This window comes from Marmota flaviventris, chromosome 12 (genome assembly GCF_047511675.1).
Source record: "Marmota flaviventris isolate mMarFla1 chromosome 12, mMarFla1.hap1, whole genome shotgun sequence".
Classification (NCBI taxonomy): Eukaryota; Metazoa; Chordata; class Mammalia; order Rodentia; family Sciuridae; genus Marmota; species Marmota flaviventris.
Window position 1 is genome coordinate 11,967,066 of NC_092509.1, and position 26,211 is coordinate 11,993,276.

The 26,211-nt window shown below is 50.8% G+C and overlaps 1 protein-coding gene and 1 non-coding gene across 2 annotated transcripts in view; one reads left to right on the forward strand and one right to left on the reverse strand.

Annotated features, from left to right (window-relative positions):
- Map3k21 (mitogen-activated protein kinase kinase kinase 21) overlaps window positions 1-14,071 on the forward strand; it is a 37,399-nt gene extending 23,328 nt beyond the window's left edge. The window contains exons 6-10 of the mRNA XM_027947988.2: window positions 4,274-4,396; window positions 8,584-8,734; window positions 9,053-9,150; window positions 10,985-11,575; window positions 13,686-14,071. Of these exons, the coding sequence (XP_027803789.2) occupies window positions 4,274-4,396; window positions 8,584-8,734; window positions 9,053-9,150; window positions 10,985-11,575; window positions 13,686-14,071 (1,349 nt within the window). The remainder of the gene's footprint in view (window positions 1-4,273; window positions 4,397-8,583; window positions 8,735-9,052; window positions 9,151-10,984; window positions 11,576-13,685) is intronic.
- Window positions 14,072-14,748: 677 nt separating this feature from the next.
- Trnas-uga (transfer RNA serine (anticodon UGA)) lies at window positions 14,749-14,821 on the reverse strand. Its single transcript has one exon. It is a non-coding gene; the product is annotated as a tRNA-Ser (tRNA).
- Between the last annotated feature and the right edge of the window lie 11,390 nt (window positions 14,822-26,211).

The following is a 26,211-nucleotide window of genomic DNA, read 5'->3' on the forward strand; positions in this document are numbered from 1 at the left end:
ATGGGGTAGAGAGAGAAGATGGGAGGGGAGGGAGGGGGGATGGTAGAGGATAGGAAAGGTAGCAGAATACAACAGTTACTAATAGGGCATTATGTAAAAATGTGGATGTGTAACCGATGTGATTCTTCAATCTGTATTTGGGGTAAAATTGGGAGTTCATAACCAACTTGAATCTAATGTATGAAATATGATATGTCAAGAGCTCTATAATGTTTTGAACAACCAATAAAAAAATAAATAAAAAATAAAAAAATTAAAAAAAAAAAGAAATTGCTAATGTGTGGTGGTGATGAAGGTTATCTGTTACTGATGATTCGGTTTGACGAGGTGAGACTAGGCTGGGGGCCTTACACACTTCCCTCTCTGGTGAGGAAAACCAGTTGTGTTTTCAGGCTCTCTTCTGATGTTTGCCTCAGCTGGAGTGTGCCTGGAGCCCACTGACAGGACAGTCTCATATATAGGTCTCGGCAGTAAGTTATAGACTCTTGTGTCTACAGTGAGGTTTCTGCTTTCCTGCATAGCAGATGGGAAGATTGAGAGGCACTAGACGGTAGCTTTCTTTTCCAGCTGCCTTCTGCACCCCTTTTCTGCCTGCACCCCTTTCCTGCCCATGTGGAAACCGAGCTGTGGTCATTGACATTCATGGTTTCTGTTGGGAACTCTGGGGGAGCAAGTAGCAAGAATTGGATTTCGGAAAGGCAAAAATCTTGGAAGAAAAGTTAAACCATCCCAGTGGTTCTCTGCTCTTCATGGGCAGGGAGAGTAAGTGAAATTCCTTAGGATCTCTAAGTCAGACTTGCACTCCTGCTTTTCCTTTCAATGCCCCTTGGCTGATACCTGGAGCTTATTATTTCTACAGACTAAATATATCTATTTTTTTTTTGTTTTTATTCCTGGCTTGTATTATTGGATGTTTCTCTTCTAGTTACATATTTATTTACTTTGTGGCACTTAGTGAAAGTCTTTAGTTAAAACATAACCAAAGAATCCCCTGCTGTGCTACTTACTATCTGTCCATCAGGCAGGAATGAGATCAGCCTCTGGGATTTGGCATTGCAGTTACCTCCTGTGCCCACAAGGGGGCGTTGCACCTTGCAGTCCTGGTACTAGTGTGGAAACCCTTCCTCCTGGGTGCAGTACCAAGTGCAATACCCAGAGCAGGGCAGGCGTTCTTAGTGTAGAAGAACAGCAGTTATTTATGCCTTATATTCAGTTGTTCATACTTTACATTCAAGGGAGTTATACTTATCATCTAGTAGGCAGTTCTTTTCGGCACCCTGTCCAGGAAGACAGAGCTGGGAGGTGTGGCTTTCCATCCAGGGTGTTCCCTTACCACCATGAGCCCCTTTGCAGGTTCTCTATGTGGAACCAGATCAGAGAACTTCGCAGAAGCTCCTACAAATCAGCCCTCAATATGTGTGCCTGTGGTTCTTTCAGACACCTGTTACTCAAGGCGAATAGTCGGGTTCACTTGTGATTTTATCTTTGAGAATCACTGATGATGATGTTTAATCTTATGACTATTTATAGCCATGATGACTTACAGTTAGAAAACTAATATTGTTTTATCCCTGCTAGGATCTCTTGGTGCCTGGCTCTGAAATAAGGAAGACTAGCAATTTAAAAAGCGACATAGCATAATCTGTGCCACTTAATTGTGAAACTTTATGCTTTGTGATTATACTGAATGTTTTTCTCGGAACTTGTAGAAGGAAGAGGTAGGGTCACAAGATGTTTTGTGTTGTGATCACTTGAAATCACTCCCTCTCTACTGGGTTTATTTTGAACTTAGGTTGTGCTTTTAGGATGTGTAAGAAGCAAAGAGGAGAGGTTGTGAAGATTCCCAGGTTTGGTATTTCTCTAAAGCATTGTGTTCTAACTTCATCAGCTTCAGAAGGACTAAGTCCTGCAGGAACCGCTGCACACATGTGTACGAGAGCGTGCATGTGCACGGGGAGCAGGCGGGCTCCTCGGGATTCTGGAGGGTTACATGCCTTCACGTGAAAGTGATTGATCCCCTGGAGGCTGTTGGCTGAGTGCATAGCTGACCCACCTGCAGAGCCTTCCTCAGCACCCGCGCCGCGGTTCTGGCTGGGAGCAGATATCCAGAGGGAGAGCCTCACGGCAGCCAGGCACTAAGCAACAAGGTGGAATTCCTGAGCACAGAACTGGGACAGACTCGCCCTTTCCCTGCTTCAGAAGGTCAAGGGTACCCACGAGGCCCAGGTTCGGTAGGGGAGGCCACACTCTGAGTTCAGATTGTTGGGCCTGTTCTCCTGCCTCTAGTTGATCACGGTTGGCACCCTCACCCCAGCATAGTCTCATCCCTGCGTGTCCCATGTCCCCTGTGGTAGCCTATCCCCTCCTGTGGGAGAAGTGCCTCCTGGTGGGGTAGCATTTGCGAGTCCTGCTGGAGCACATGCATCCGGCATCTTCTGGACTTCTCCTTTGCTGTGTGGCAGGGTTGGGTAGTTGCAGGAGAATCTGAACCTAAAATATAGCATTTTAAAATGGGCACTGGGGGCTGTGACTGTGGCTCGGAGGTAGAGTGCTGATCTGGCATGCTTGAGGCCTTGGGGTCCAGCCCCAGCATCACAGAAGAGGCTAGAGGCCCACATTCCAGGTGCAGGTGTCTCTGAGTCAGCTACATTTTAATCTGTAACTTTGGAATCATGAGAAGCTTTTGAAGAATTTTAAGCAGGGGACTGCCACGGTCAGTCATGCATTTTAAAAAGTGCATCTAGCCACTGTGAGCTGGACTCAGCCCAAGAGGGTGGGAAGAGGAGAGAAGGCACTGTGCAGCCCAGATGCAGCCTGAGTGCACACATGGTGGTCGTGGGGAGGGACAGCGAGCAGGTCATGAGCACCAGCACCTGCTGCCGTTAGGGCTGGTGGTGGGCACTCTTCACTTTTTCAGGCTCAATTTTCCATCACAGTCCTGTGAATTAGGAATAATGTTTTTTTTTCCCAACAATTTTTATAAGTGAATGTAGTGAGACTTAAAGAAGTTACTTTCCCAGAATTCACCTGGCTAGTAAGGGGTAGAATTGGGACACCAAGTTTGCTAACTCTAGAACCTGGATGTAAATTCTCTTCTGTAAGAATATGCAACAGAATTTATAATGTAATAATATGTAATAAATATAATAGAATTTTGTGCTTCATGGATGTGTAGGGTCAGGAAGAAGAAAGTATCAAAACAACCTGAGATTTTGAGTTTGAGTGATTGCATAGATGCCTTGCCTTCCGAATTCTAACCCCACTTCGTCTCAAATAATAGGTCGTCTACTAAAGTTCTTTAAGGATCGTTTCCAAAAATGTGAATTATGCCCCTCTTGCAAATATGAAATGAACATGTCCCAAAGATTTTACTTTTTTATTTTTGTTGTTATTTTAGCAAAATAACAACAACAAAACACACAGATAAAGCTGGTTCAGTGGAATTCGAGCAGCGGGGTCTTCATGGGCAGTGCGAGGCAGGGTGTCAGGAGTGGATGGAGCAGAGCCCAGTGTAGCAGCAGGCCAGAACCTGGGGGGTGTCTTTTATGCTCTTAGGAACTGTTTGTGTCTTCACCAGCCAAAACCTGCACATTCACGCCCACCTCTGCCCAGCCGTGAAAAAAACGGCCCCGTGAGCGGGAGATCAGATAAGCAAAGGTTCGTCTCAGCACCTCCCAGAAAGATGCCCGAGAGTTCCTTTCCCTGTGCCCCCAGGTTTGCTGGTTCTCCCCTTCAGCCTCCCTGCCCTCTGGCCATGTTGCTCTGTCATCAGAGTCCCTCAGTTGGGGCTTCGCTGTGCCCCATCCAGCCAGGCGAGGACAGCCTGGAGAGTGTTTGTAGAGTGCGCCTCTGTCTCACTCACCACAGGGTCCTGTGAAGTGCTTGGTGCCCTTCAGGGGGTGAGGGGACGGGCTCCGAGCAGTCCTCCCTGCTCTCGGTGCATGGTTTGCCAGTGATGGGCCTGGCCTCCTGCTTCACCTTTGTGTTTAACCGTCTTCAACTGCACGCAGGTGACACTTGCCAGTGGATCAAGAGCTGTGTAATGACCCAGGAGCATTTCCCTGCGTGTCATTGTACCTGACACAGAACCTGTCAGTCATTCTCTGGAACCCAAGTTGAGGACAGATAAACCAAAATGAGAGACAGACTCTGAAATAGCCTTGCTTGGTGCTTGCTTACAGCAGTGTGTGCTTTTATTGCTGTGCACAGAGGACGTGTGGATGAAAATAACGTAACATTGTGAAATCTTGGTTCTTTGATTTGTATCCAACAGATTTCCAGCACAAGATAACCGTGCAGGCCTCACCCAGCCTGGACAAGCGCAGGAGTCCGGACAGCAGGAGCCGCAGCCCGCCCAGCAGCCCCGCCATGCTGCCCCGGCTGCGGGCCATCCAGCGTGAGCGCCCCTCCTGTCGCTCCTCTCTTCACCCTGTCCTTTGCTTGCCTTGGATTCAGACCAAGCAGACGTGTTTTTACAGCAGGCCGCGGGCTGCTGACGTGAACAGGTGCAGCAACTATCTGGAAAACACGCTAAGGCCTCAGGCTCCTAAGGCCAGTTTCCTTCTGCTCACGACCACAGGTGACCTGTGGATTCTGTGCAGTGTGACGTGGGCAGGCTCAAGTGGAAGGTGAAGCCCTTGCTCTTGAGACATTTTGTTAATGTCCACGTGCAAAATTAACACCAGCTTGTTAAGCCATACATTGCTAAGTTTTTGGATATTTCATAGTTGTAAACTGTCATGCCTTTGTTTTATTTGTTTATTTTATTATTATTATTTTATGCAGTGCCTCACACGTGCTAGGCAAGCATTCTGCCACTGAACTACAGCGTCAGCCTCTTTCGCTTGTTTTTTAAGGGAAATTTAGTCTACTTTAGGTTTGGCCAACCGAATGCTTCAAAGTACTGCCCGGGTTGTGGTTTTAGAGACAGCGTTCCCTGGAGGAGCTCGGGTCTGCACGAGCTTCTTTGTGCGCTGAGAGTTGCGTTTAGACCCTGGGTCGCAGTTGGTGGAGTGGGATGAAGAAGATCATTGATTTATTTTTTCCCGAAGGCAAGTCCTCACAGACCCCACGAGCAGACTTGGTGAGGACAGAGTGGGTGATGAGAGTGTCAGTGGACTAAGGCCGTTACCACTCTGCTCATCCATTCACAGCTTCTCTCCTTTGTCCACTAAGCTCCGTCCTCTTGACTTATCCTCCTTATTTGGGGAGAAAAAAAGTCCATAAGAAAATTTCCAGCTCTGAACTCCATTTTTTTTTTTCCTTTTTATTAATGAAAACCCTGGTGAGCGGCAGGGATTTTAATTTCTTGGTAAGCTCCTGGACTGTCTCCTCACAGTGCCATCGTTTTTCTGTAAATGGTTTGTTCTTCTGAGAAGGCTTCTTTTTTTTTTTTGATAAGGATCTTTCTTTAAAGCTGTGTTTTATACCTTGCCTGGGCCTGGGCAGTCAGGGCTTAACTGTAGGAAGGAGAAGGTCATTGGCCCTCCTCCTCTGCCCTCTGCCCTCTCCTCCTCCTCCACCCTTGGGAGCGCCCACTCTCGGACATGGGGAAGTGGCACTGGGCAGCCTGACAGCACCCAAAATTTGTCCTGGACGAAGGAGATACTTTAGGGATTTCAAACGACTTCCTTCCTGTACAGTGGGCACAAGGCCAACTCAGAGTGGGCACCCCCAGTGCTCAGTCTTAGCGACGAGCCGTTCTGATCCCAGGATTCCTAGCAGGACCGACTCTAGTGGGGGACATGGGCCAAGGTCCTCCCAGCTCAGCATGGCCATCTTCGTCCAGCCTCGGCTGCTGCACAGCCGCTCTTGTTGTCTATGTCCCTGCCCCAGCCCGGCTCCCCAGAGGTCCTGTGTTCTCACAGTGTTTGGCATGGAGGGCAGTAGGGCGTGGGTGGACTTTGGCACAGACTCTCAGGGGCTGGACCCCAGGCTTGGCCCTGCCCCTGAGACGTGGATCAAGTTCCCTTAACTCCTCAGCCCTGCGATGCTGTTCTGTGAGCTGAGGGTGACGGTGGCCTGGGAATCCCTGGTGCGCAGAGGCTCCATGTGTGCCGAGCATTGCCCTCCCATCTTGCTTCCTGCTGCCCTGTCACCACCCCCGGGGCTCTTCCTGGCTTGCCCTGCTCCTCTGTCTGGATTCTGCCTTTCCCAGCCTTGGCCTGTGTTCACTGTGGAAATCCGGCCTCTGGTAGGTGTTTGGGGTACGGATAGGCACACCCGGCCGAGGGGCCTGGGCTGCCTCTGCCTGCAGAGGGTCAACGATGTCCTCTGGCTCTGTTTCCCTGGACACGTGGGTGGACTTGAGTGAGAAACATTCGTTGTGCAAGAGCCACTAAGCACTTATTTTGCCAGCAGGAGTCTGAAGCAGAAGGAAAGGTGTTACAGTGGGAAGTAGCAGGGGCATGGGGTCAGATCACCACGCCAGCAAGAGAGAGCTCCGACCCAGACGCGTCTTAAGGGACACCCAGGGAAAGGGCCTCAGTGTAGGCTCGACATGGGCACAAAGGCAGTTTTCCGGCACGGTGCAGATAATGGTCGCTGGCAAGCTGCACCAGTGATTGTGCAGAATGTCTCCTTCCTCACTGTCACCCCCGCTGGCTCCCCTGGTGACCGGCATTGCCATGTGAGACCATGTTAGGGCCTGCTTCACTTTGAGAATGAGAAACACTAAGATTCGCTCATTCTGGAGATATCAGCTTTCAGGGTGCAGACTCAGGTCGAAGGCTCAAAGCCAGGACAGAATGCACCTGCCCCCTGTCGGACAGTCAGAGCTTCCTGACTGTGGTGCCTGCTGCCCTGTCCACCCTTGGCCTGTGTCCCGGTGACAGTATCAGGAGGGATGGTAAACTTTAAGCCTGAGTCTTTCCAAGGAGTGGCTGTAAGCTGGAGATGCCAGGAGCGCCCTTGACTCCCCGCCTCGCTCATCAACCTGCAGGATAAACAGAAACCTAGGTAGCTCTGCTGACTGAGGCAGAGATACCACACCCAAACCTCCAATAGCAGAGACCTGGGGGCCTGTCTGATGGCAGTAGCAACCCGTGTCCCCCGGCACCTGCTGTATTTAAGCTATATTCTAGGGGCTCCGTGCTGAGTTAACCCACTTAATGCTTAGCCCAGTCCCTGGGTGGGTGCCGGTGCCATCCCCAGCTGAGGTGCAGGCAGGACCTGACCTAAGTAGGTAGTGTCGAAGCAAGCCTCTATTCAGACCACAGAGCTCAATAAAGGCTTATTTTTGGGGGACTGGGAATTGGACCCAGGGGCCCTTAGCCTCTGAGCCACATCTCCAGCCCTTTTTGTATGTTTCATTTACAGAGAGGATCTTGCTAAGTTGCCTAGGGCCTCACCAAGTTGCTGAGGCTGGCGTTGAACTCAACAATCCTCTTGCCTCAGCCTCCCGAGCCCTAGCCACTGGGATTACACCATGCCCAGCTCAGAAAATGTTTAGACAGGGAAAAAACAGGAGTGCATCAAGAGAGGAAGGAGAGGGGGATGGGAGGAGGAGGAGGACAAGAAACCAAGGACTGTCAGGCTCTCTGCAGTTGTGTTGTTGAGATAAACTGGGGTCTGGCCTCCTGACTGCCGCAGCCAGTCCTTCCTCCCCTGTTCTGTGAAGACTCCTCCTGAGAGCAGTGAGCGCCTGTTCCAGAGCGTTAGACAGGTGTGTGCGTGTGCATCAGCACATGTGTATGTGCACATGTTTTAAAATTTGGAAAAGAATGGAAACATAGAAGCCACAAATCGTCACACCCAATGCCTCTGGTTTTTAAATGCCCCCCCAGGAAGTGGCCCAGCCCTGTGCTGCGGGCAGCCTCCCCCAGAGGCGAGCCCCAGCAGGAGCTTGCTATATTCACCCCCCACAGCGTGTACACGCGTGTGTGGTGTGTGATGCTGTGTGTGAGCGTGGGGTCATGGCGTCCGTCCCTCTCTCCACGGCCCAGGACTTCCTGCAGGTGCCCTTCCTGCTCGGCTGCTGGACATGCCTGGTGTTTCAGGGCTGCTTTTCTCCCTGGGGCTGATCATTTCCCCAGTGGTTTCCAAATCCCCCGAAGGCAGGGGCCCAGGAGGAAGCAGATTAGCAAAGTAGGGGCACCAGCCTGCTCAGACCTGCGGGGCGAGAGTAAAGGCAGGACAGGGACCTTGAGTATTTCCAGATTATCCAGGGCACCTGTAGCCAACCCTATTGCTCCTGAAAAATCAGGTTAAGCTACAATTTTAAAGCATGTGTTTGTGTTTCAAGCTTAAAACTTAGATTTTTTTCCCCCAACATTAGGGTACTGAGTTTATTTTAAGTTAAATGTTCAGTCTGGTTCCTGCTTCAGAAGTTAAAATGCACACCTCGCTGTCTCAGAACATCAGATGGATAAATCCAATCTCTGCTGTTAATTTCCATCAGATTTTCCATTAATTCTGCCCACTTGCCTTGCTGTTTTTCTGATTAGAAAAGTGGATTTCCATTGGTCTGGATAAGATGTATCTGCCCTTCCTTGTTTTCGCATTTTGAGTCAGGAGGTCTCGTGGCTGACGGGTTGTGCATGTGGCTTTAAGCCATCGTCCCTAATGATGATGCTCTTTGTTTAGTGACTTCAGAGGAGAGCAATAAAACGTGGGGGAGGAACGCAGCCTTTCAGCAAGGAGAATTTGGAGATATTGGAAGGAATTTCAAGAGAAAGGGTTGTACGTGGGGACCAAACTCAGTTCAAATGCAAGAAAGAGCCGATATCAGAGAGAGGTAGGTGTGTGGGGGTTTGGGGTATGCTCTGAGGGCTGCGGCCGGGCCAGCCCAGGCTGTTGGCTAGACTCGGCTTCCAGAAAGCGCAGCCAGCATGAGAGCCGCTGGCTTTATTAAGTGAAGACTCAGTTCACTGGCTAAAAGTTCCTGACATGTTTCTGTCTTGTCTTAAGGTCCGTGTGCTTAGTTAGCTTTTGTTCAAAGCTCAAGGGTGAAATGCACTTCCTCTGCACCTTTGAAGCTTTGGCTGAAGCATAGGTACCCAAACCTGGTGTGTCCTGCGGTCCTGTTACGTGACACACAGTCTGTCTCTTGCAGGATCAGGCCTCTCTCGGATGGAAACAGCCCTTGGTCATTTCACTTAATAAAAAGTCAGAAATCCACGCCGTTGGCTTCGTTATTTGTGGACCAGCCAGGTAATGGTATTGCTGGGAGTGGTTAGCTTGGGTTTCGACCCCATGGGGGGCTTTTCCTACCCAGTCCTTATGGCGAAGTCAGTAGGCTCCAGTTGGAATTTGGGGAATTTATAATTCCTAATCTTTACCGGAAAATTTGCTGACACGCTTTATACTACATAGACCCAATTTATTTAGGATAGGAGGTAGCAAAATGAACACATCGATCTGACAGTTCTGTTGAGAGGAAGAGCTGACATGAGGCTGAAGAGACGGGAATCATTGAAAAGCCTCAAGGGCACTAGTTAGCAGAGAAGAGTTTGGCTTCCGCACTTGACAGCGTCAGGAGGCTCAAGGTTCTGAGTGTGATGGAGACATGAACAGTGTTTCTCTGGTGTCTTCTGGGTGATTTGTGGGCTCAATTTCCCATGCCCGTTTCTCTTCCTGGAGGGTTCTGCATCCAGGCGGGGCGAGGGAAGCTGTGCTGGAGGCAGGGCCTCCAGTGGAGGAGAGGAGGACACCCGCGTCCCGGGTCGTCCAGCTTATAAAGCACACTGCAGGTGCCGGAGGAGGAGGTGCTGGAGAAGCTAGAGGCTGTGTCACGGAGGCTTCAGGAGCCCGATGGCAGGGTTTTCCATTGGATCAGCCACTGGTGAGCACATGTGTGGTGGGAGTACTAGCCTCCTCTGCAGCTAGTGTAAGTTCTAGGGATCTCTAGGCTCCCCGGCCTTTGGGGGCGTCATCCCCTACTGCTGTGGCCCCAAGCTTTAACTTGGGCCTGTCTCAGCACAGACTGCTGGTTCCACCCCCAGGGCTCTGCTTCACTGGTCTGGGATGGGCCAGGAATTTGCTTGTCCTCAATTCCTAGGGGCTGCTGGGGTCCAGGGGACACATTGAGAACCACTGGCCTCTATGTGACGCTCTTCTTTATTATTATTATTATTTTTATTTTTTATTTGTAGATACACCTGACCGTAGGATATATTTTGACATATTATGCACACATAGAATAGGTGTAACTTGTTCCAAGTATGGTCCTGTTGTTGTGGTTGTGTATGTTGTGGGGTTACATTGGTTGTGTGTTCATACATAAGGAGACCAAAGATGTGCGATCCATGTTCTCTTTTCTGTTCCCATCCCCTCTCCCTTCCCATCATTCCCTTTGTCTAGTCCAATGAACTTCTCATCTTCCCCTCCCTTGTTGTGAGTTGGCATCCACATATCAGAGAACAGTCTGCCTTTGGTGTAGGGGCCTAGCTTATTTCACTAAGCATGATAGTCTCCGGTACTATCTGTTTACGGGCTGATGCCATAATTTCATTCTTTATGGCTGAATAATATTCCAGTGTGTATGAGTGTCACATTTTCTTTATCCATTCATCTGTTGTAGAGCACCCAGGTTGGTTCCATGGCTTGGCTCTTGTGAACTGAGCTGCTGTGAATATTGAAACGTCTGTGCGTGCAATGGTCTCGCCCACAAGACATATTGTAGATGTGGGTCTTCGTGTTTATACGGGGCATGAGGAAGCAGGAGTATTCTGCGTGTGCACGTGTGTGCGTTTTGTAGCTCCAAGACTTTCTTTCCAGGAGGTGTCTGTCACGATGCTGGGGAGGGAGGCTTTCTAGAGGGTAGGGAATAGCAGGGGCTGTCCTTCTGGCCCATCTCTGGGGAGCTGAGCTGCAGGACCTGGAGTCTGTCCTTAGAGTGCTAGATGGGTCCCGGCCCTCCGGAAGGACTCTGTGTGCCTTGGGTTAGGATGTTTACCGGGAGGTTTGAGCTCTGCTTTACGTCACAGTTTCACTGATCTCTGCTGCAAGACGGTGCCACATTGTCAGTGTTTGTGCTTTTGTTTAGGGTCCTGTGAGGAGCCAGCCCCTTCCCCTGGCGGGTCCGAACGCAGAAGACCAAAGCCAGTGAAGGTGCCCGGACAGGCCTGCGTTGACCTGCCTCTTTGGAAAGATGGTCAGAAAGAGAAGCTGGCGGAGGCTGAGAGCCAAGAGGAGGGGCCCCCGGCCAGCCCTGCCACGGGCTCCTCTCGGGTGATGCCTGTGGCCAGCCTGCAGGGACCACCCCAGAGAAGGAAAACAGACACGGCCTTGTACAGGTGCACGGCGTTGCTGGCCTCGGTGGCTTTGGGGCTGGATGTCAGGGACCTTGGCAGAGCGCAGGCTGCTGAAGAACCGCTGCCCAGGGAGGAGAAGAAGAAGCGAGAGGGGCCCCTGCAGTGGGCCACCAGGTCCCGCACGAGTGCCAGCCCACCCCCGAGGCTGCCGAGCCCCTCCGCCTCGCTGCCAGGCGCTCCCGGCCCTCCCTCCACACCCTCTCTGGCCACCAGGTGCTGGCTGCAGACAGACGGCCGTGAGCCACCCGAGGGCAGCACGCGTGTCCCTGGGGACCCCGAGGTGCCTGCTCCGGATTTCTGTCCCTCCACTCTGGGCTGCAGCTGTGAGCCCAGCCCTGTGCCAAGGACTGAGGCTGGTCACACTGGGCTGCATGGCGCTCCTCCTTCTCTCTGGGAGCAGGCACGTGGGGACGCGCCTCGTTCCCCAGAAGACAGAGCACAGCATAGCGGACGACCTGCATCTGGGGAGAGAGCTTCTCCGACCCCAAGTAGGTTGCCTTAGTTGGGGACCAGCGCAAAGCTCCATGGAGAGGTGGCTCTGTCTGCTCTGCTTTTCCCCTGGAGATTGCGTTTAGTAATTGACTGCTTTTATGTGGACCTCTGCATTTGTCCTTCTCTTTCATTTGATTTACTCTAACGAGAGTTTGGGTTCTGGGGAGATGTCCTTAAATTCAGTGACCGAGGACAGAACGTAGGCAGGGAAGGCGAGCCGCTGGCGTTAGTGCAGATGACAGCCGGGGACACAGCGGGACCAGAGCTGGTGGCAGCTGCTGCGTCCTGCGTCGGGGCTGCCCTGCTCTGTTCCTGCTGCGGGGAGGGCGGCGGGCACCTCTATGTGCCAGGGCTGGGTGACGAGGCGCAGGCCGCAAGCACACCCAGGAGGTCGTGTGCCCGCAGTGGCTGGGTTGGTCCTGCATAGCTGCCTCCTGCTGCATCCGTTGACTTCGCCCAGTGCTCCCATGCAGCTGCCACCACCCAGGAGTCCTTGTCCTACCTTCTTCCCCCCCCCCCCCCCCAGGACACTAATCACATGGGATGGGGCCCACCCTGGTGGCCTTGTTGTGACTTCATCATCTCTGTAGAGACCCTGTCCACCCTCAGAGTCGGGGATGCAGTGTGTGGATTTTAGGGGACGTTCTGCCGTACAGCAGGGTACCCAGTGGCACACAGTGCACCACAGGCCGCCGTGAGGCCTGCGCCCAGGTGTGGATGCTGCCGAAGGAAAGTTGATTTCCACAGGTTTCCCTGGTCCACTGAACAAGGTACAGAGGTGTCTCTGACATCACAGTGGCACTTGCAGATGACAAAGCCTCTGACCCAAGTGGCTTCACCTTGAGGGGACTCTGTGGACATGGGGTCAGCACAGAGGCAGGGGTCAGAACTCGTGGGAAAGCAGTGGTGCCTGTAGCCACCAGGGATCCAGCCCTGGGTCCCCTGCTGCACTGTGCCTGCCCCCTGTCCTGTCCACCTGTGAAACTCGACTAGTGCTCACATGATCAGATGGTGTGGGCTTGAGCAGAGGGGCGGTCCCCTCTGAGACCCCTGGGGGTGGTCCTCTCTGGTACTGACCTTTGAGGACACTGGTTACTTGGGAAGAGCAGGTAACTTAGAGGCACAGGACTGAGGCTCAAGGTTCAGTTAAGCGTCTGCATGTGGCAGCTGTGATCCTGGGAAAACCGTGGCCCACGTCCTCGTTTGGAAGCCTTCAACACCCCGTAGTGTCAGTTAGTGCGGAAACTGGGCTCAAGCTTGCTGTGTGACAGTGGGCAAGTCACCTGACCATCCTGGGTCTGCTTCCCTTCAGTCAAATGGGAATGATTATTGTTCATTGGCATCCATGAGCTCCTACTGAGCCATGAATTGGTCTGCAAGTCAGTGGGTGCTGGTCTTAATGGATGCACAAGTCAGGATCCCAGCACAGTGACCCTATGAGAAGCCATCCTTGGTCTTGCTGGAAGCCAGTCACCTGGTGCTTCAGTACCAACAAGAGAAGAGGGACCTGACCACCTTCCTACTCTTGTCAGTTTTTCCAAATCCCAACCTAAAACTGAAGTTTAACGATGTCACCCATCGTTTCTGAACGTCCCACATTTATTCCAGTTTCCTGCATTTTGAAATCCACCCTGTTCAGAAACGCTGTGGCAGTGGCCGCTGGCTAGAGCACCTCATGGTTCCTCTGCTCCTTTACATGCAGGATTTCCATGCGTTGGTGCTCTTCCTAATTTGGGGGTACTTTCTCCCCAAAAGGAATTGCATCCTGACGTGTGGAGCGTGATCGTGGAGGGTCTGCACGGAGGGTCTGTGTGCTGCTGTCTGCTCTTGGTTGTGCTGAAGCTCCGGGCGGGGGGTGTTCAGGTGAATGGTCATGATTTCTTTGAGCGTGGCTGTCTCCGTCTTTCTAATCGCCTGCGTCTTGGCTCTCCTCACCGGCAGGTGCTCCTGGGGCCTCTGAACTGCCACCTCCGGCCTCCCCTGGCCCTGCTTGCGACTCACAAAGCGAGGTCCCTCCTGAGCAGCAGCCAGCTGTCATGGTCATGCCTTGGCCGCCCCCTGCTTCCTCAAGAAGCCCATCCAGTGTGCCACAGGCTGTCCCACCGAGGGCAGGGTCCCTTCCTGCGTGGGTGGTTGATGGTGGCCACACAGGACCAGGCCCCACCTGCCTTCTTGGTGCCCAGGACAAAACTAGGTTCCAGGCACCGTCCTTGCTGGACGCCGATGTGGAAGGGCCAACCAGGGAGGGCATAGTGCCCCTGTGCGGTTTGCAGAGTGCGGCTCGCCCATCGGCCATCTGTGCCCTGGAGAGGAAGTTTCTGACCTAGTGCCACTGCTGTTCTGGCATTTGCCCCCAAGACCTCGCCTGCACCTTTAGTGTGTATCCAGCTGCTGTCCTCGAAGCTGTGGCCTGGAGACTCTGTGACAGAATCACAGCTGGAACGTGCTGGTGCTCGAGTGAGGCTAGCCTGTGGACGGTCCTCTGAGGCGGCCTCTGCCCTCTTCAGCAGCTGTGGATGGGTGTCCAGGAGCAGCCACCTTTTCGTTCTCCAGTGGAGTGTTGAAAACACCAGTCACACGTGCCCACTGTGCTCACAGACATCACCTGTTACAAACATTCATGTCACCGGGCTTCACGTTTCTTGGTTAGCCCAGGGTCATCCCAGCCCAAGCACCCTAACCCCTGCCAACGCAGGAGGGGTGGTGGTGCTGGAATGTGAGCCCTGGGTCCTCACTCCACCTGGTGCTTACACGGATGATCTTATAGTCATAAAATCAACCACCGGGTTACAGGGTCAGGAATGGCTCAGCAGTTGCTCATGGATTTGCCTAAGTTTCTCATCCCTTCTGTCCCTGGATTGTGTCATGTAGAAGACAGACAGTAGATATTAAAGTCTTTTCATACAATGAAAAACTAAATTATAGACATTGCTTGGTATTTTATTTTTATTTATTTATTTATTTTTAAAATATCTTCATTTTTATTTATTTATTCATTTTTTTTATGTGGTGCTGGGGATCGAACCCAGGGCCTCACGCGTTCAAGGCAAGTGCTCTACCACTGAGCTACAACCCCAGCCCCTGGTATTTCATTTTAAATTGTGCTTCAGTCAAGGGACAACCTTTCAGGGGCTCATCCGCCCCAGGGTAGGGCCAGTGGAGGAAGCTGGGAGCTCCATTCAAAGCCACTCTGCAGGAAAATTTGAAGCCATTATTTCTTCAAATATTTTTCCCAGCTACGTTTTCTCTCTCACGTTTAGGCCCAGCATTTCTCGGGAACTGTCTTCCTGTTCATTCATTCATTCTTTTCCCATAATCTTTATTGATCTTTCTTCAAATACCCTTTCTTTCCCCTGGAGACAGGTCTCACTACATTGCCCAGACTGGCTTTGAATTCCTGGGCACACAAGCCGTCCATCCAGGTCTCTGAAGCTTCTTTAGTTCAAATTTACTGTCCAGCCCTGTGGTCAGATGTTCATTTTGACTAGTCTGTTTTCCACTCCATGACTTCATTTTCCATAATGTTTACCTCTCTGATGATGTTCGTTATTTGATGAGGTGGCAACATCTGCCTCCCTTTGCCTCTTTAAAAACATTTCCCTTTCATTCACTGAACACATTTACAATAGCAGTCTCAAAGGCTTTGTGAAGCCTGAAACTTGGGTCCCTTCTTAGGCCATTTCTGTTTCTCTGGTGCATGGGTCATGTTTCCCTGTTTCTTTGTGTTTCGTGCTTTTGGACTCTGGATATTTAAGGTGCTGTGTTGCAGCAGCTGTGCACACTGGTGTCCCTCACCGCCCCCTCCAGGTCCCATTTTGCTGTATCTGCTTGTTTGTTGGGCTATCTGCTAGTCTGCCGTGGTGGAGCCTGTTTCCTCCATGGTGTGAGGCCTTTGTGTCACCCTCCCTCAGCAGGCTCTGACTTGGCCATGCACACTAGGTCTGGGATGACATGGTGCAATGTGGTTCTTCTTTCCTGGTCTTGCTATGTTGCCCAGGTTGGCCTTGAGCTCTGTGCTCAAGTGATCCTCCTGCCTCAACCTGGCTAGTCAGCTGAGACCACAGGTGCATGCCATCACATCTGGCTCCTTGCTTCTTAGTTCACATTTACCCTCAAGTCTCTCCAATCAAGTTCATCTGTTAATCATGTGCTTCCTTGGCCTCACACCCCTGGTCAGCCTCTAGTAGTTGCTGGGTAATTGTCCTGTTATTTTCTTTATGTCCTGGGGCACAAGGTGCTCACAGCCTGTTCCAGTTCATTTCAGGCAGATGTAGTTTGGGGGCCAGGATTTCAGGAGGACCCTGCTGAGCTGTCCCTGCTGATACTACCTGATAAGCCCACAGGCCTGGTTTAGGTCGTTGCTTTCAATGTAGAGGAGCCCTGGTCTTGAGAGTGCTCATAGGCAACATCACGAGCCCTGGGTGTCCTAAGGGTCGTTCCATAACCACTTGTAGAATGATTAGTGAATTCTTCTTATTTCACAGATGAAGAAACTCCATCTCAGGGAGGTCAGATAAAGTGCTGGATTTGAATCCAGCCTGCTTCTAACCCTCTAATCTGTTTAAATCCTTTTTCTTTTTGATTTTTTTTTCTTAGTTATAGTTGGACACATACCTTTGTTTATTTATTTTTATGTGGTGCTGAGGATCGAACCCAGAGCTAGGCGAGCACTCTACTGCTGAGCCACAACCCCATCCCCATTTAATTCATTTTAAAGCACAGGGAAAAAGTTTGCTAGATATTAGTTGGTTTTCGATAAATGCTATTGCTAATGTGCTCATTAAAGAGCAGTTAAGAAAATAGTGTAGACTACAACTGGGATGTGGAGGACTTTGGGAGTGCCAGCCTAAGCTTTGGCACTGTATTTTGCATTAAAAAGGAGCAATTACAGGTTTTAATTTGGAGTACCTATTACATTCTCCAGCAAACAGAACAAAATGAGATACATGTTTATAGAGGAGAATAGATATGTTATAGAGAATAGAATGTCTATAGATACATGTCTAGGAAACTGGCTCAGGTGACTGTGGAAGTGCCAGGTGTGAGGTTGGCAGGGCAGGCAGTTGGGCTGCAGACCCAGGGAGGAACGGATGTCACAGCTCCAGTCCAAAGGCCTTGTGGTCTGGTGCATACCTGTAATCCCAGCAGCTCAGGAGGCTGAGGCAGGAGGATCATGAGTTCAAAGCCAGCATCCACAACTTAGCAAGGCCCTGTCTCAATGAAATAGAAAAGGGCTGGGGATATAGCTCAGTGGTTAAGTGCCCCTGGGTTCAATCTCTGATACAAGGGGGAAAAAAAAGGATCACGTGGAGACCTTGAAGTCTAAGGTCAAGGTGTCAGCAGGGTTGGTTCCTCTCGAGGCCTCTTTTCAGCTTGCAAATTCTCCCTGTGTCCCTACCTGAGCGCTCTGTGTGTCTGTGTCCAAATGTCCTCACCTTTCCAGGACATCAGCATGCCAAATGAGAGTCTGCTGTGGCCTTTTGTTAGCTTGCTCACCTCTGTAAAGAGCCCTCTCTAACCACTCCTCTGCATCTGCTGTAGTCATCCCTCAGCATCTGCTGTGGGGGCACAAGAGGGCTGTGCTCAACTTGGCAGGGATTGTAGAGCAGATCAGACAGGGAGGAGGATGGTCCCTGAGGACAGGATACCACCAGCTGTTACAGCAGGCAGGTAGGGAAGGGTCCTCTACAAGAGGACATCACAGAGGGAAAGAGCAGGGCTCAGTTGGGAGACCGTGGCCACACAACGGGTATGAGGGAGAGCCAGGACCTGGCTTTGGAAGGCTCTTTGGGGTTCTGAAGGATGACAAATTCCAGAGACACCCATAGGATCTCTGAGAAAAAGTAACAAGAGCCGGAAGGTGGGTGTGCAAAGGGGGAGGGACAAGTGGCCCAGGGGAAGACCCAGGGAGCGGAAGTCAGGGACAATCACACAGCACTCTCAACCCCAGGTGAGCACCTCTGAGTGGCCATTCTCAAAGCCATGGGCTCTCCTCGCCTCTAACCAGACATGGGAAGGGAATCCGACGTTCATACGTTTTACTAACAGCCATGGCCATGCTGAGTGGAACCTGCCTACAGAACCCAGGTGGGCAACATCAACCCAGAACCATGACTCAGGCCACGTCACCGCATCTCCCCCCTGTGCTTTCCTAAGTGTGAGGAGAGCACAGGGCACCCACCATGTTTGAAGCCACCCATTCCTAAAACCAGAGAGTAGGAATGATGTGTTTGATGCTGTCCCCCTGGCCATGCTGACTGGTCTGCAGGGCCTGGCAGCCGTCTGACCTCTTGCTGCTCCTGCAGATGGCCAGGAAACCCCTGCCAGTAGTGCAGGGTCCTTCTCCTCCTGGTTTGGACCCAGCCCAGCAGGATTGGCTTGAGCAGGGAGAGCCCCATGGCACAGCTGTAGGTAGAGCCAAAGCCCAGGCTCTTGACAAGGCCCCCCAGGCACAACCCTCATACCACAGAGATGGTGGACACTTCCTCGTGGACACTTCCCTGCCTGAGTCTGTATGGAAATGTATTACTTATTTGAAAAAGAGATTCTAGGATAGCCCAAAATGTGACCTGGTGACCCCTGGCTGTGTCAGAACTGAGGGATAGTTAAAGGGATCTGTCCTGTTGCTTAACAGGTGTTAAACTTTTAGTACGCCACGCCCTCTTCTCTAAACAGGCATTCATAGGTGCAATGGTTCCAGCCCTGGAGGTGGGAGTAACCCACCCTCATCTTCCCCCCAGCTCTGGGCTCTGCCTGCTCCAGAATTGGAGGTTTCCGTTGGGTTTCCACGTACTGGCCACCAGATGGCGCCATGTGCACGTCATTTCACACGCAAAGAGGCCCCAGAAAGATTGTAAAATCTGGCAAATTTCACACCTTGGGTTGATCTGAAGGACACTGGACAGGGACTCACCACTGGATGGAGACAAGAGAGAGCTCTGGCAAAGGCAAATTCACGATAACTGTAAAAACTAGCACTGCTGGGGCTGGCGTGGTGGCTCAGTGGTAGAGCACCTGCCTAGCATGTGCTAGGTGCTGGGTTCCATTCTCAGCACCGCATATAAATAAATAAAATAAAGGTTCATTGACAACTAAAAAAAAAAAAGAAAGAAAGAAACTGGCACGGCTTTGGTGTCCCCACGTTTAAGGAAGCGAATGCAGGCAGCCCATCCCTCCAATTGTTAGTGGACGTTACTGAACACAGGCACACACGTGGGCCACTGGGTCACCAGGAACTGATGGGGGAGTGGGGTGGAGCTGCCTAGCAGCTGTGATCAGTTTCGCTTGAGTTTCACTTGGTGCGTCTCCGTTCATGCCAACGTTCGTGTAACCTGACAAAGGCTGCTCGCTCGGCTCCTTAGTGTAATCGCCCTGTGATTCCCTCCATGTCATGTGGGATTTCATGTTTGTAAAACCAAAGCCCGGCACTACCTTTCTTCTTTTAAGGTCAGGAGCGGTACTGGCTGTATGCGTGTTAATTGTATTTTGGGATGCCTATCCCTGGGGTGGACTGTAATCAAACCCTTAAGGTAGTGGAGGTCTATGATCACACTCCCTTCAAATCAAAAGTAATTGAGAGGTGCAGGGGTTATATAAGTCACCTTTTAGTTGTGGCATTTTGTTCATGACCCTTCCTACTCTGCACTTTGAAGGGGAAGTTTGAGCAGAATAACATTATTGGTGTTTTTTGTGTGAACATTCCAAGAGAAATGGCTCTCAAACATGGAAAACGGCAAAATCGCACCCCGGGGAAGACTCCCACTTGCATTAGGGCTTGCACTTCCCAGCTTGCTCTTCTTGCCTCAGCAGGTAGGTAGAGGGGCAGAAGAGAGGCTTCTGACGGCAGTCCATCCCCAAAGCCTCCCCGCCCAGCAGCGTGCCCCCTGGGGACAGCCGTGTGGTCTCCCTCTGTCTATCCTCACACTTTTCACATTGCACCCCGCATGCTGAGGGATCTTCTCTCAGTTCCTGCAGGTATTCCGTGTCCAGATCTAGATCCAATGCCAGAGTGTCATGTGCCCTGTGCTTACTCAGCGGTGTCCTTCAGTGAGCTTTAGAAACCCCAAAGGCCTCATTTTCTTAATCTACGAAACAACAACAACAAAAAGTCCGTGGCCTACATAGTAGAAGAGGATGGGTCAGCAAATGCATGCAAAGCCGCATGTGGCTCCTGACCTGTAATGGACCCTGGTGAGATGTGTCATGACCATCGCTGGCTGTTTTTCTGCGGACGTCAGATCTTGCCATCAGGCGGACTGCCGTGCATGGGGAGTTCTTGGTCACGGGTGCGCTAGTTCTCAAAACCTATTTGAAACATCTCTCTGTAAGGCTCAGAAGGAACCACACCTGACTTTCTGGGCACCCACTTCTTGGAGTGTGTGATTTCATGAAGCGCCCACTGTGTCTCTTCTGTATCACTGTAGCACACCTGAATGTGTGTTAAATGCCAGTCAGGCCAGGGGGGGGCACAGCGTGGGGTGGACTGACCACAAGTGGTCAAGGTCCACCCCCTGGCTCCGTTCTCAAGTGTTTCCTTTGTTCACCTTTGCCCAAGTCCTTCCTGGTCTTTCCTGCACCTTACTTTGTCGGCCAAAACATTGTTCCAGTCTTGCTATGAATTCTCTGTACTGTTCAAGTACAGGGACTCAAGCAGCTCAAATCAATTGCCTGGATAAAGCAATAGTAGTGGAAAGTTCTCTGGTGGTGACTAACCATGCACAACTGAAGTCGGGTTTTCTCCCAGTGGAGAGCCTTTTAAACTTCTATAGCACGTAGGCGAAGGCTGTGCACAAAAGTGATTATTTTTCTTTGAATTTCAAAACCTAATTCATCATCTGAAAATTGCCAGGAACATTGTGTGACTTATGAAAGCCTCCTTTGCCAGTAAGTTCACGTAGGAGGCAGTGTCCTAGCACTTCCTAAAAACACCACTGCCAGAGACATTTCCTGCTGGAGCTGATTGGCTGCTGGCATGGTGCACACCTGGGCATCTCCTCAGAGCGAGGCCATCAGCCAGGGGATCCAGCTGTGTCTTTGACGGCTCTTGAGGAACCTGGGGAGGCTCTGGGCGTCATACGCAAGGTCGCGTTATTTCATTATGTTTTATACATCGTCTCCAGGGCTTTTAGCAGGAGGAATAGGTCACAGGTCAGCGATTGGGTGGTCTTAGCATCTGTCGAGGGGTAGGCCTTCTCCCCTCTTCAAGGGAAGTCAGAGTTGGTGTGAAGAATAAGATGGTGGTAGCCATATGAGTTTCATGACGGGCTTTTGAAACTGGGTAAATTGAATAGGAGTCTTTTCATTTCTTCCATGGTGATCTTTTTTGTATTGTAAGTCACTGAGCATTAGTCCAGAAGTAAATTCTTGTAACTCATGATTCTTAACTGGAACTGCAGCTCCCAAAACGTGCCCAGTGTCCCCCACCTGGTACTTGAATCCTCATGCATCATGCTCCCCTCCAGTGGGGCGGTCCTAGTGACTGGCTTCTGTTAAACATGTCACGGGTGGTTGGATTTTACCTCTGGGATTAGGTGACAGATGACTGTCTCATCTTGCTCCCTCTCTTGCCTCGGCTAAAAGCCAGCTGCTGGGCTCTGAGCTGTCCTGTGGTCAGCAAACAGGATGGGGAACTGAGGAAGGCTTCCAGTCAACAGCCCGTGAGGGACTGAGCCCAGAGGAGCTGTGTGGAGTGAGCACAGAGGGTAAGCTGTGCCAGCTCCAGCACCCCAGCCACCCTGCAGCCCACCTCGTCATCACAGCGTCTACCATGCGAAGGATGTTCAAATGGCCTGGGGCCCTCCTGATGGTGCTGCGATGGAAGGCAGAGGTTGGGAAACCCTGGGATAGAAATGTGGCAGGCCACAGGCCAGACCATGAATCTAGAGTCCATGTGCATGGAAGCATGTCTCGGCCCTTCTAGTGAGTTCCATGCACCCCTCTTTCCATGAACACCACGCTGTTATTGCTGTGGTTCGTATGTCTGGTACTGTAAGAGTTGTAACAGTTCTTTGTCAGTATTTTTTCGTAATTCCTGACTCTTGACATGTCCACATAGACACTAGTTTACACACACACACACACACACACACACACACAGTGGGGTCTGGTAGAACTGGGATTGCCTTGACTCTGCATCAATAGGGGAACAGCTGCCATCGTCACCACACTGGGTCTCCTGACCCCTAAACGTAGGGATCACCTGTATTCATTCTCGTTTTCCTTAATGTCTACCAATAATGTTTTATAGTTTTCACTGTTGAGATTATACATATCCTTCATTAAACATATCCTTAGTATTTGATGGTTGTTGGCATTATTATTGCTTCTCTATATTGAGTAAGAGTATAGTGACTTATTTAAACAGTTCACGAGCTCTCTTCTTTATCTGTGGGTCTTTGGGTGTCCCACGAGCTCTAGGGGGCAGCCCTTTTCCTTCCCCACACTTCTGCCGTGTGTTTCCATTGCCTTGTTCAACTGGTGAGAACTCCAGCACAAAGCCGGATGTCCAGGTGGCCAGTCCTGCTGCTGACCTCGGCAAAGCTTCCAGAGTCTCCTCTTCACACGTGGCCTTCCCTGGACGTTTTTGTTGCTGCCCTTTATTAGCTTGGGAAATTGCTTTTGTTACTTGGTTAAGAGTTTGATTCACAAACAGGTATTATAGTCTATCAAAAGTTTTTTCTTCATCTATTAAGATAATTGCATGATTTTCTTCCTTTTTTATGTGAATATGAGGATTGCATCAACGGATTTTTTAAGTATGATTCAAAGTTCGCCATCCTGGAATAGACCTTCTTGGTCATAATGCATTATTCTCCGTATTCATCACTGGATCTCACTAGCTTCTAATTTGTTTAGAATTCTTGCAACAATGCCAATAAGAGCATTTGGCATGAATTTTATTTTCAAGTTCTTGTTCAGTTTTGGAAATTCTCACTTTTCTTGTTTTCTCCATAAGACTTTTGATGTGCCATTGTCAGAAGCAGGAAGCCGGGGCTCTGGGGTCTCACATCTTCCAATGAATCAAGTGTGATTCAGCAGCTGGGAGATATAGACACCCCCACTCATCCTCAGGTGGGTCTCTTCGTCCTGCTGGTCCTCGTTTAAAGGTGGGTTTTGTGGCATAACTTTCCATCTTCCATCTCAGAAAATAGCTCCATTATTGAGGTGTCATTTTTATTCTAATAATTTTATTTTAATTTGCTTTTTACCACTGTGCTTCTAAACTGCCTGGTTCCCAGACATTTATCAAAGGCGCCTGCCACAATAAAAGGCCGGGGGCCTGGCTTTGTCCTCCTCTTGATTTTATAATACTGAAAACACTCCCTACTGAGAAGCTTAGCATTCAGTGACGTCACTGGAGCAGAGTCCAGAAGACCAAGGGGGAAGGAAACCCAGGGAGGAGCAGGCTCCTCAGGGAAGCCACCGCTGAGGCGCTGGAAGGCTGGTGGCACAGACCAAGCAGGCTGCTGTCCGGCTCCTGGCAGATGCTCCAGAGGTGCTGTTGCTTTATACCCAGGTCCACCGACTGAATTCCACTATAAATATTTTGGAACAAGAATTTTCTCATGCAGCACAACATATCAAAACCCAAATTTTAGCTGAGAATCAAGATATTATGGTACTGTTGTTCCAACCCCTGTTTTCTCTTCCTTTAATTATGCAGTGAGAGCATGTTTCCTTCACCAGGAGCAGAAGACTGCCAGAGTCCAAAGGACACCAGCATCGATTCCAGCGACCTATGCTCACCTGTGTCCCTGTGGGCCAGGTGCAATGACAATGGCCTCTTTGTCAGTGCAGACTGTGGTCTCTCCAGTCACCTGCATAACCTTTATCAAGTGGCTTAAGATGGCCTGAAAGCTGCTGTCCACGTCTCGTTCAGGTGACATCGGTTCAGTGCCAAGACTACGCAGGCGGGAATCACTCCCTGTGGTTTGAAAAAGAAAATGGATGTAGCAGATGGCTGGGGGCCAAACTGGGTGTCCAGTCAAAGGACTTCACCCATTAATTAACTCTCTCAGCAGAAGAAATCCTGCAGCTCCCGCTGCACCCCTTAGCAGACAGGCTCTGCCCCTCAGCAGGCACTCCCTGCCTGTGGGGCAGGTGAGCCAGGAGGTGTGCTTGGTGCAGGGCAGAGGCTCTCAGCACCACACCTGCCTCTGTTTTAATTCACATTCAAACAATTGAAATTCATAAAACAGAAAAAAGTGGGTAGCTCTTTGCCTTACAAAAACACTAATCCTCAAGTTGTTTTAAATAGTGAAGTCTACTTTTTTCACCGTTTGACAGGAGGGTACACGGCCACTGAGCTTCCTGTTAGCTGGGAGCTGCTGATGGGAGCAGCGGGGGTGAGTGGACCTGGAGATAGCAGCTCCTAAGTCAGTGGTGACATTGAGAAGAACAGGATCTGGCTGAAACACAAGGCATCCTTGTCTCTCTGGGTTGGTTGAATCAGACTGGTGGGTTCTCTGGCCTGTGTGGGGCTCCTTCAGTATGGCTGGCCTTTGAGCTGCACCTTCTGCCCCCTCTCGCTCCCCTACTACTACCGGTGGCCTCAGCCCTCTGGATGCCTCTCCTCCCTTCCCCCACTCCCTGCCGCAGGCTCCCCTCTGACACTGTCTTCCATGTCCTCCTGGGGACTCCCTCATGTCCCTCAAGATCCAGGTGAAGGATGTGCTTCTCAGCAAAGCTTTGCTCTGTTCCATCTTTGCCTAAGAATTTCTATGCATGTGAGGTAACTTGCACTGTGGTGAATACTTCATGTACATTTTGATTATTATCACGTCCATTTCAAAAGTTGGGAAGTCAAAACTTTGAAAAATTTAAATGTTGCCCAGGATAAAGTATCCAGTGGCAGGTCTGGAATCCTGCTGTTCCCCTGCAGGAACCACCCCAGAAGGACTCTGCTCTGCCTCCCGCTGGCTGATCCCAGAAATGCCTTCTCTGTCTTGGAGCTTGCCCTCCCCTGGCAGAAGTTCCTGACATTTGAGGTCCTTTCCCACCTGCTCCTGAGAGAGGCCATCTGCCTTCAGAACCTTCTCCCTCCCCAGACTCACACGGATCTTAAAGACCTGCCCAGATTCCAGAGTCTTCTATGCAGCCCCTCCGTATCTCCTGGGTTTCTCATTGTTAAATGATCTGCCTTTAAGTTCATGTTACAATTTGTAAAAATGTGGAATCTATCAAGTTCGGCGTGAGTTGATCACATAGCTGTCTTCTTCCCCCAACCTCCACTTCCAAACAACATTTTTAAAATTTAGAAGTCATGTTTCTTCTCTTTAGAAAGTTTGAGGGAGAAAAAAAAAAGTACACTTTAAGGATTTGCTTTAGGTGACCTCCCAAGGTGTTGTATATTGGGATGGGGGCACGTGTTTTTCTGCGTGCTTTTCAAAGCTGACAAGAAGAAAAGGCACACAGAGCAATTCCCGGCACTGTGTCAGGCACACACATGCAATACGTCCTCATTTTAAAGGTGAATGGGGGAGAGGACCACTTTGAGTACAAGTATTTGCTTATTTAAGAAATGTTTCTCAAGGCCTTCCAAATCCCGGCATTGTTTCAGATGCTAAAGCACCTAAAAATTATGAGACAAACTTATGACATTATCGATTTATTCTGCAAATGTTCACTGAATACCCACCACATGCCAAACTCCATACGATGTGCTGGAGGTCCAGGGGAACAAACCCTTGCCCGCTTTGGGCGGACTCCTCAGCATTTTTGGCAGAAGAGGAGGGGCGCTCAGCCCTTCCACTCACCCAGGATTACCCACACCAGCTTTGGCCATAAGGAGGGGACACAGGCATCCGTAGCCCCCCACCTACCTCCCTTCTGGTAACCAGCCAAGCCTGGTCCTGGCTCTGAGAGCTCACAGCAGGGGCTGAGCCCTCTGAGGGCCTGTGGGTGTCACTGTGGCATCTTGGCTGCTGTCCTGAGTGCGAGACTTCTCCTGAGTAGCTTGGAACATGGGGGGCGGGGGGACCCTCCTGTCTCCCAGGGGCCTGCAGAACACTTGCTCTGGGGGACTTTGCATGGAAAGCCAGAGGCCGGAGCTGGGTTCCTTTCCATCTTGCGTTCTTGACCCTGCCAGGCTTTAGGCCTCTTACCCTCTGGGTCCCTGAGCTCTGGGCCCCCCTGTGCAAGGTCCTCTCCTGCCTCCCCAGGTCGGTTCCCTGTGGGGCCCTGCTCCTTCCCTTCCCCTAACATCCCGTTGCCCTTTAGTGCTCAGGGTAGCCAGGGCTGGTGCTGTCTGGCGCCGTCCCCATTGATGACAGGCCCAGGAGACCTGGGATGTGCGTGAACCAGTGGAGTGGATGACTGAGTGGACCTCAGTGGCAACTTCCTTGGGGCGACGAGTTCTCTTATACTCCGACCCAGCTTCTGGTCCTGCCACAGACAGCCCAGGCTGAGGCACCTGCTGTGATGGCGCCTGCTTCCTCCCCTCCCCGCAGATCTCCTTGTCAAGACACCA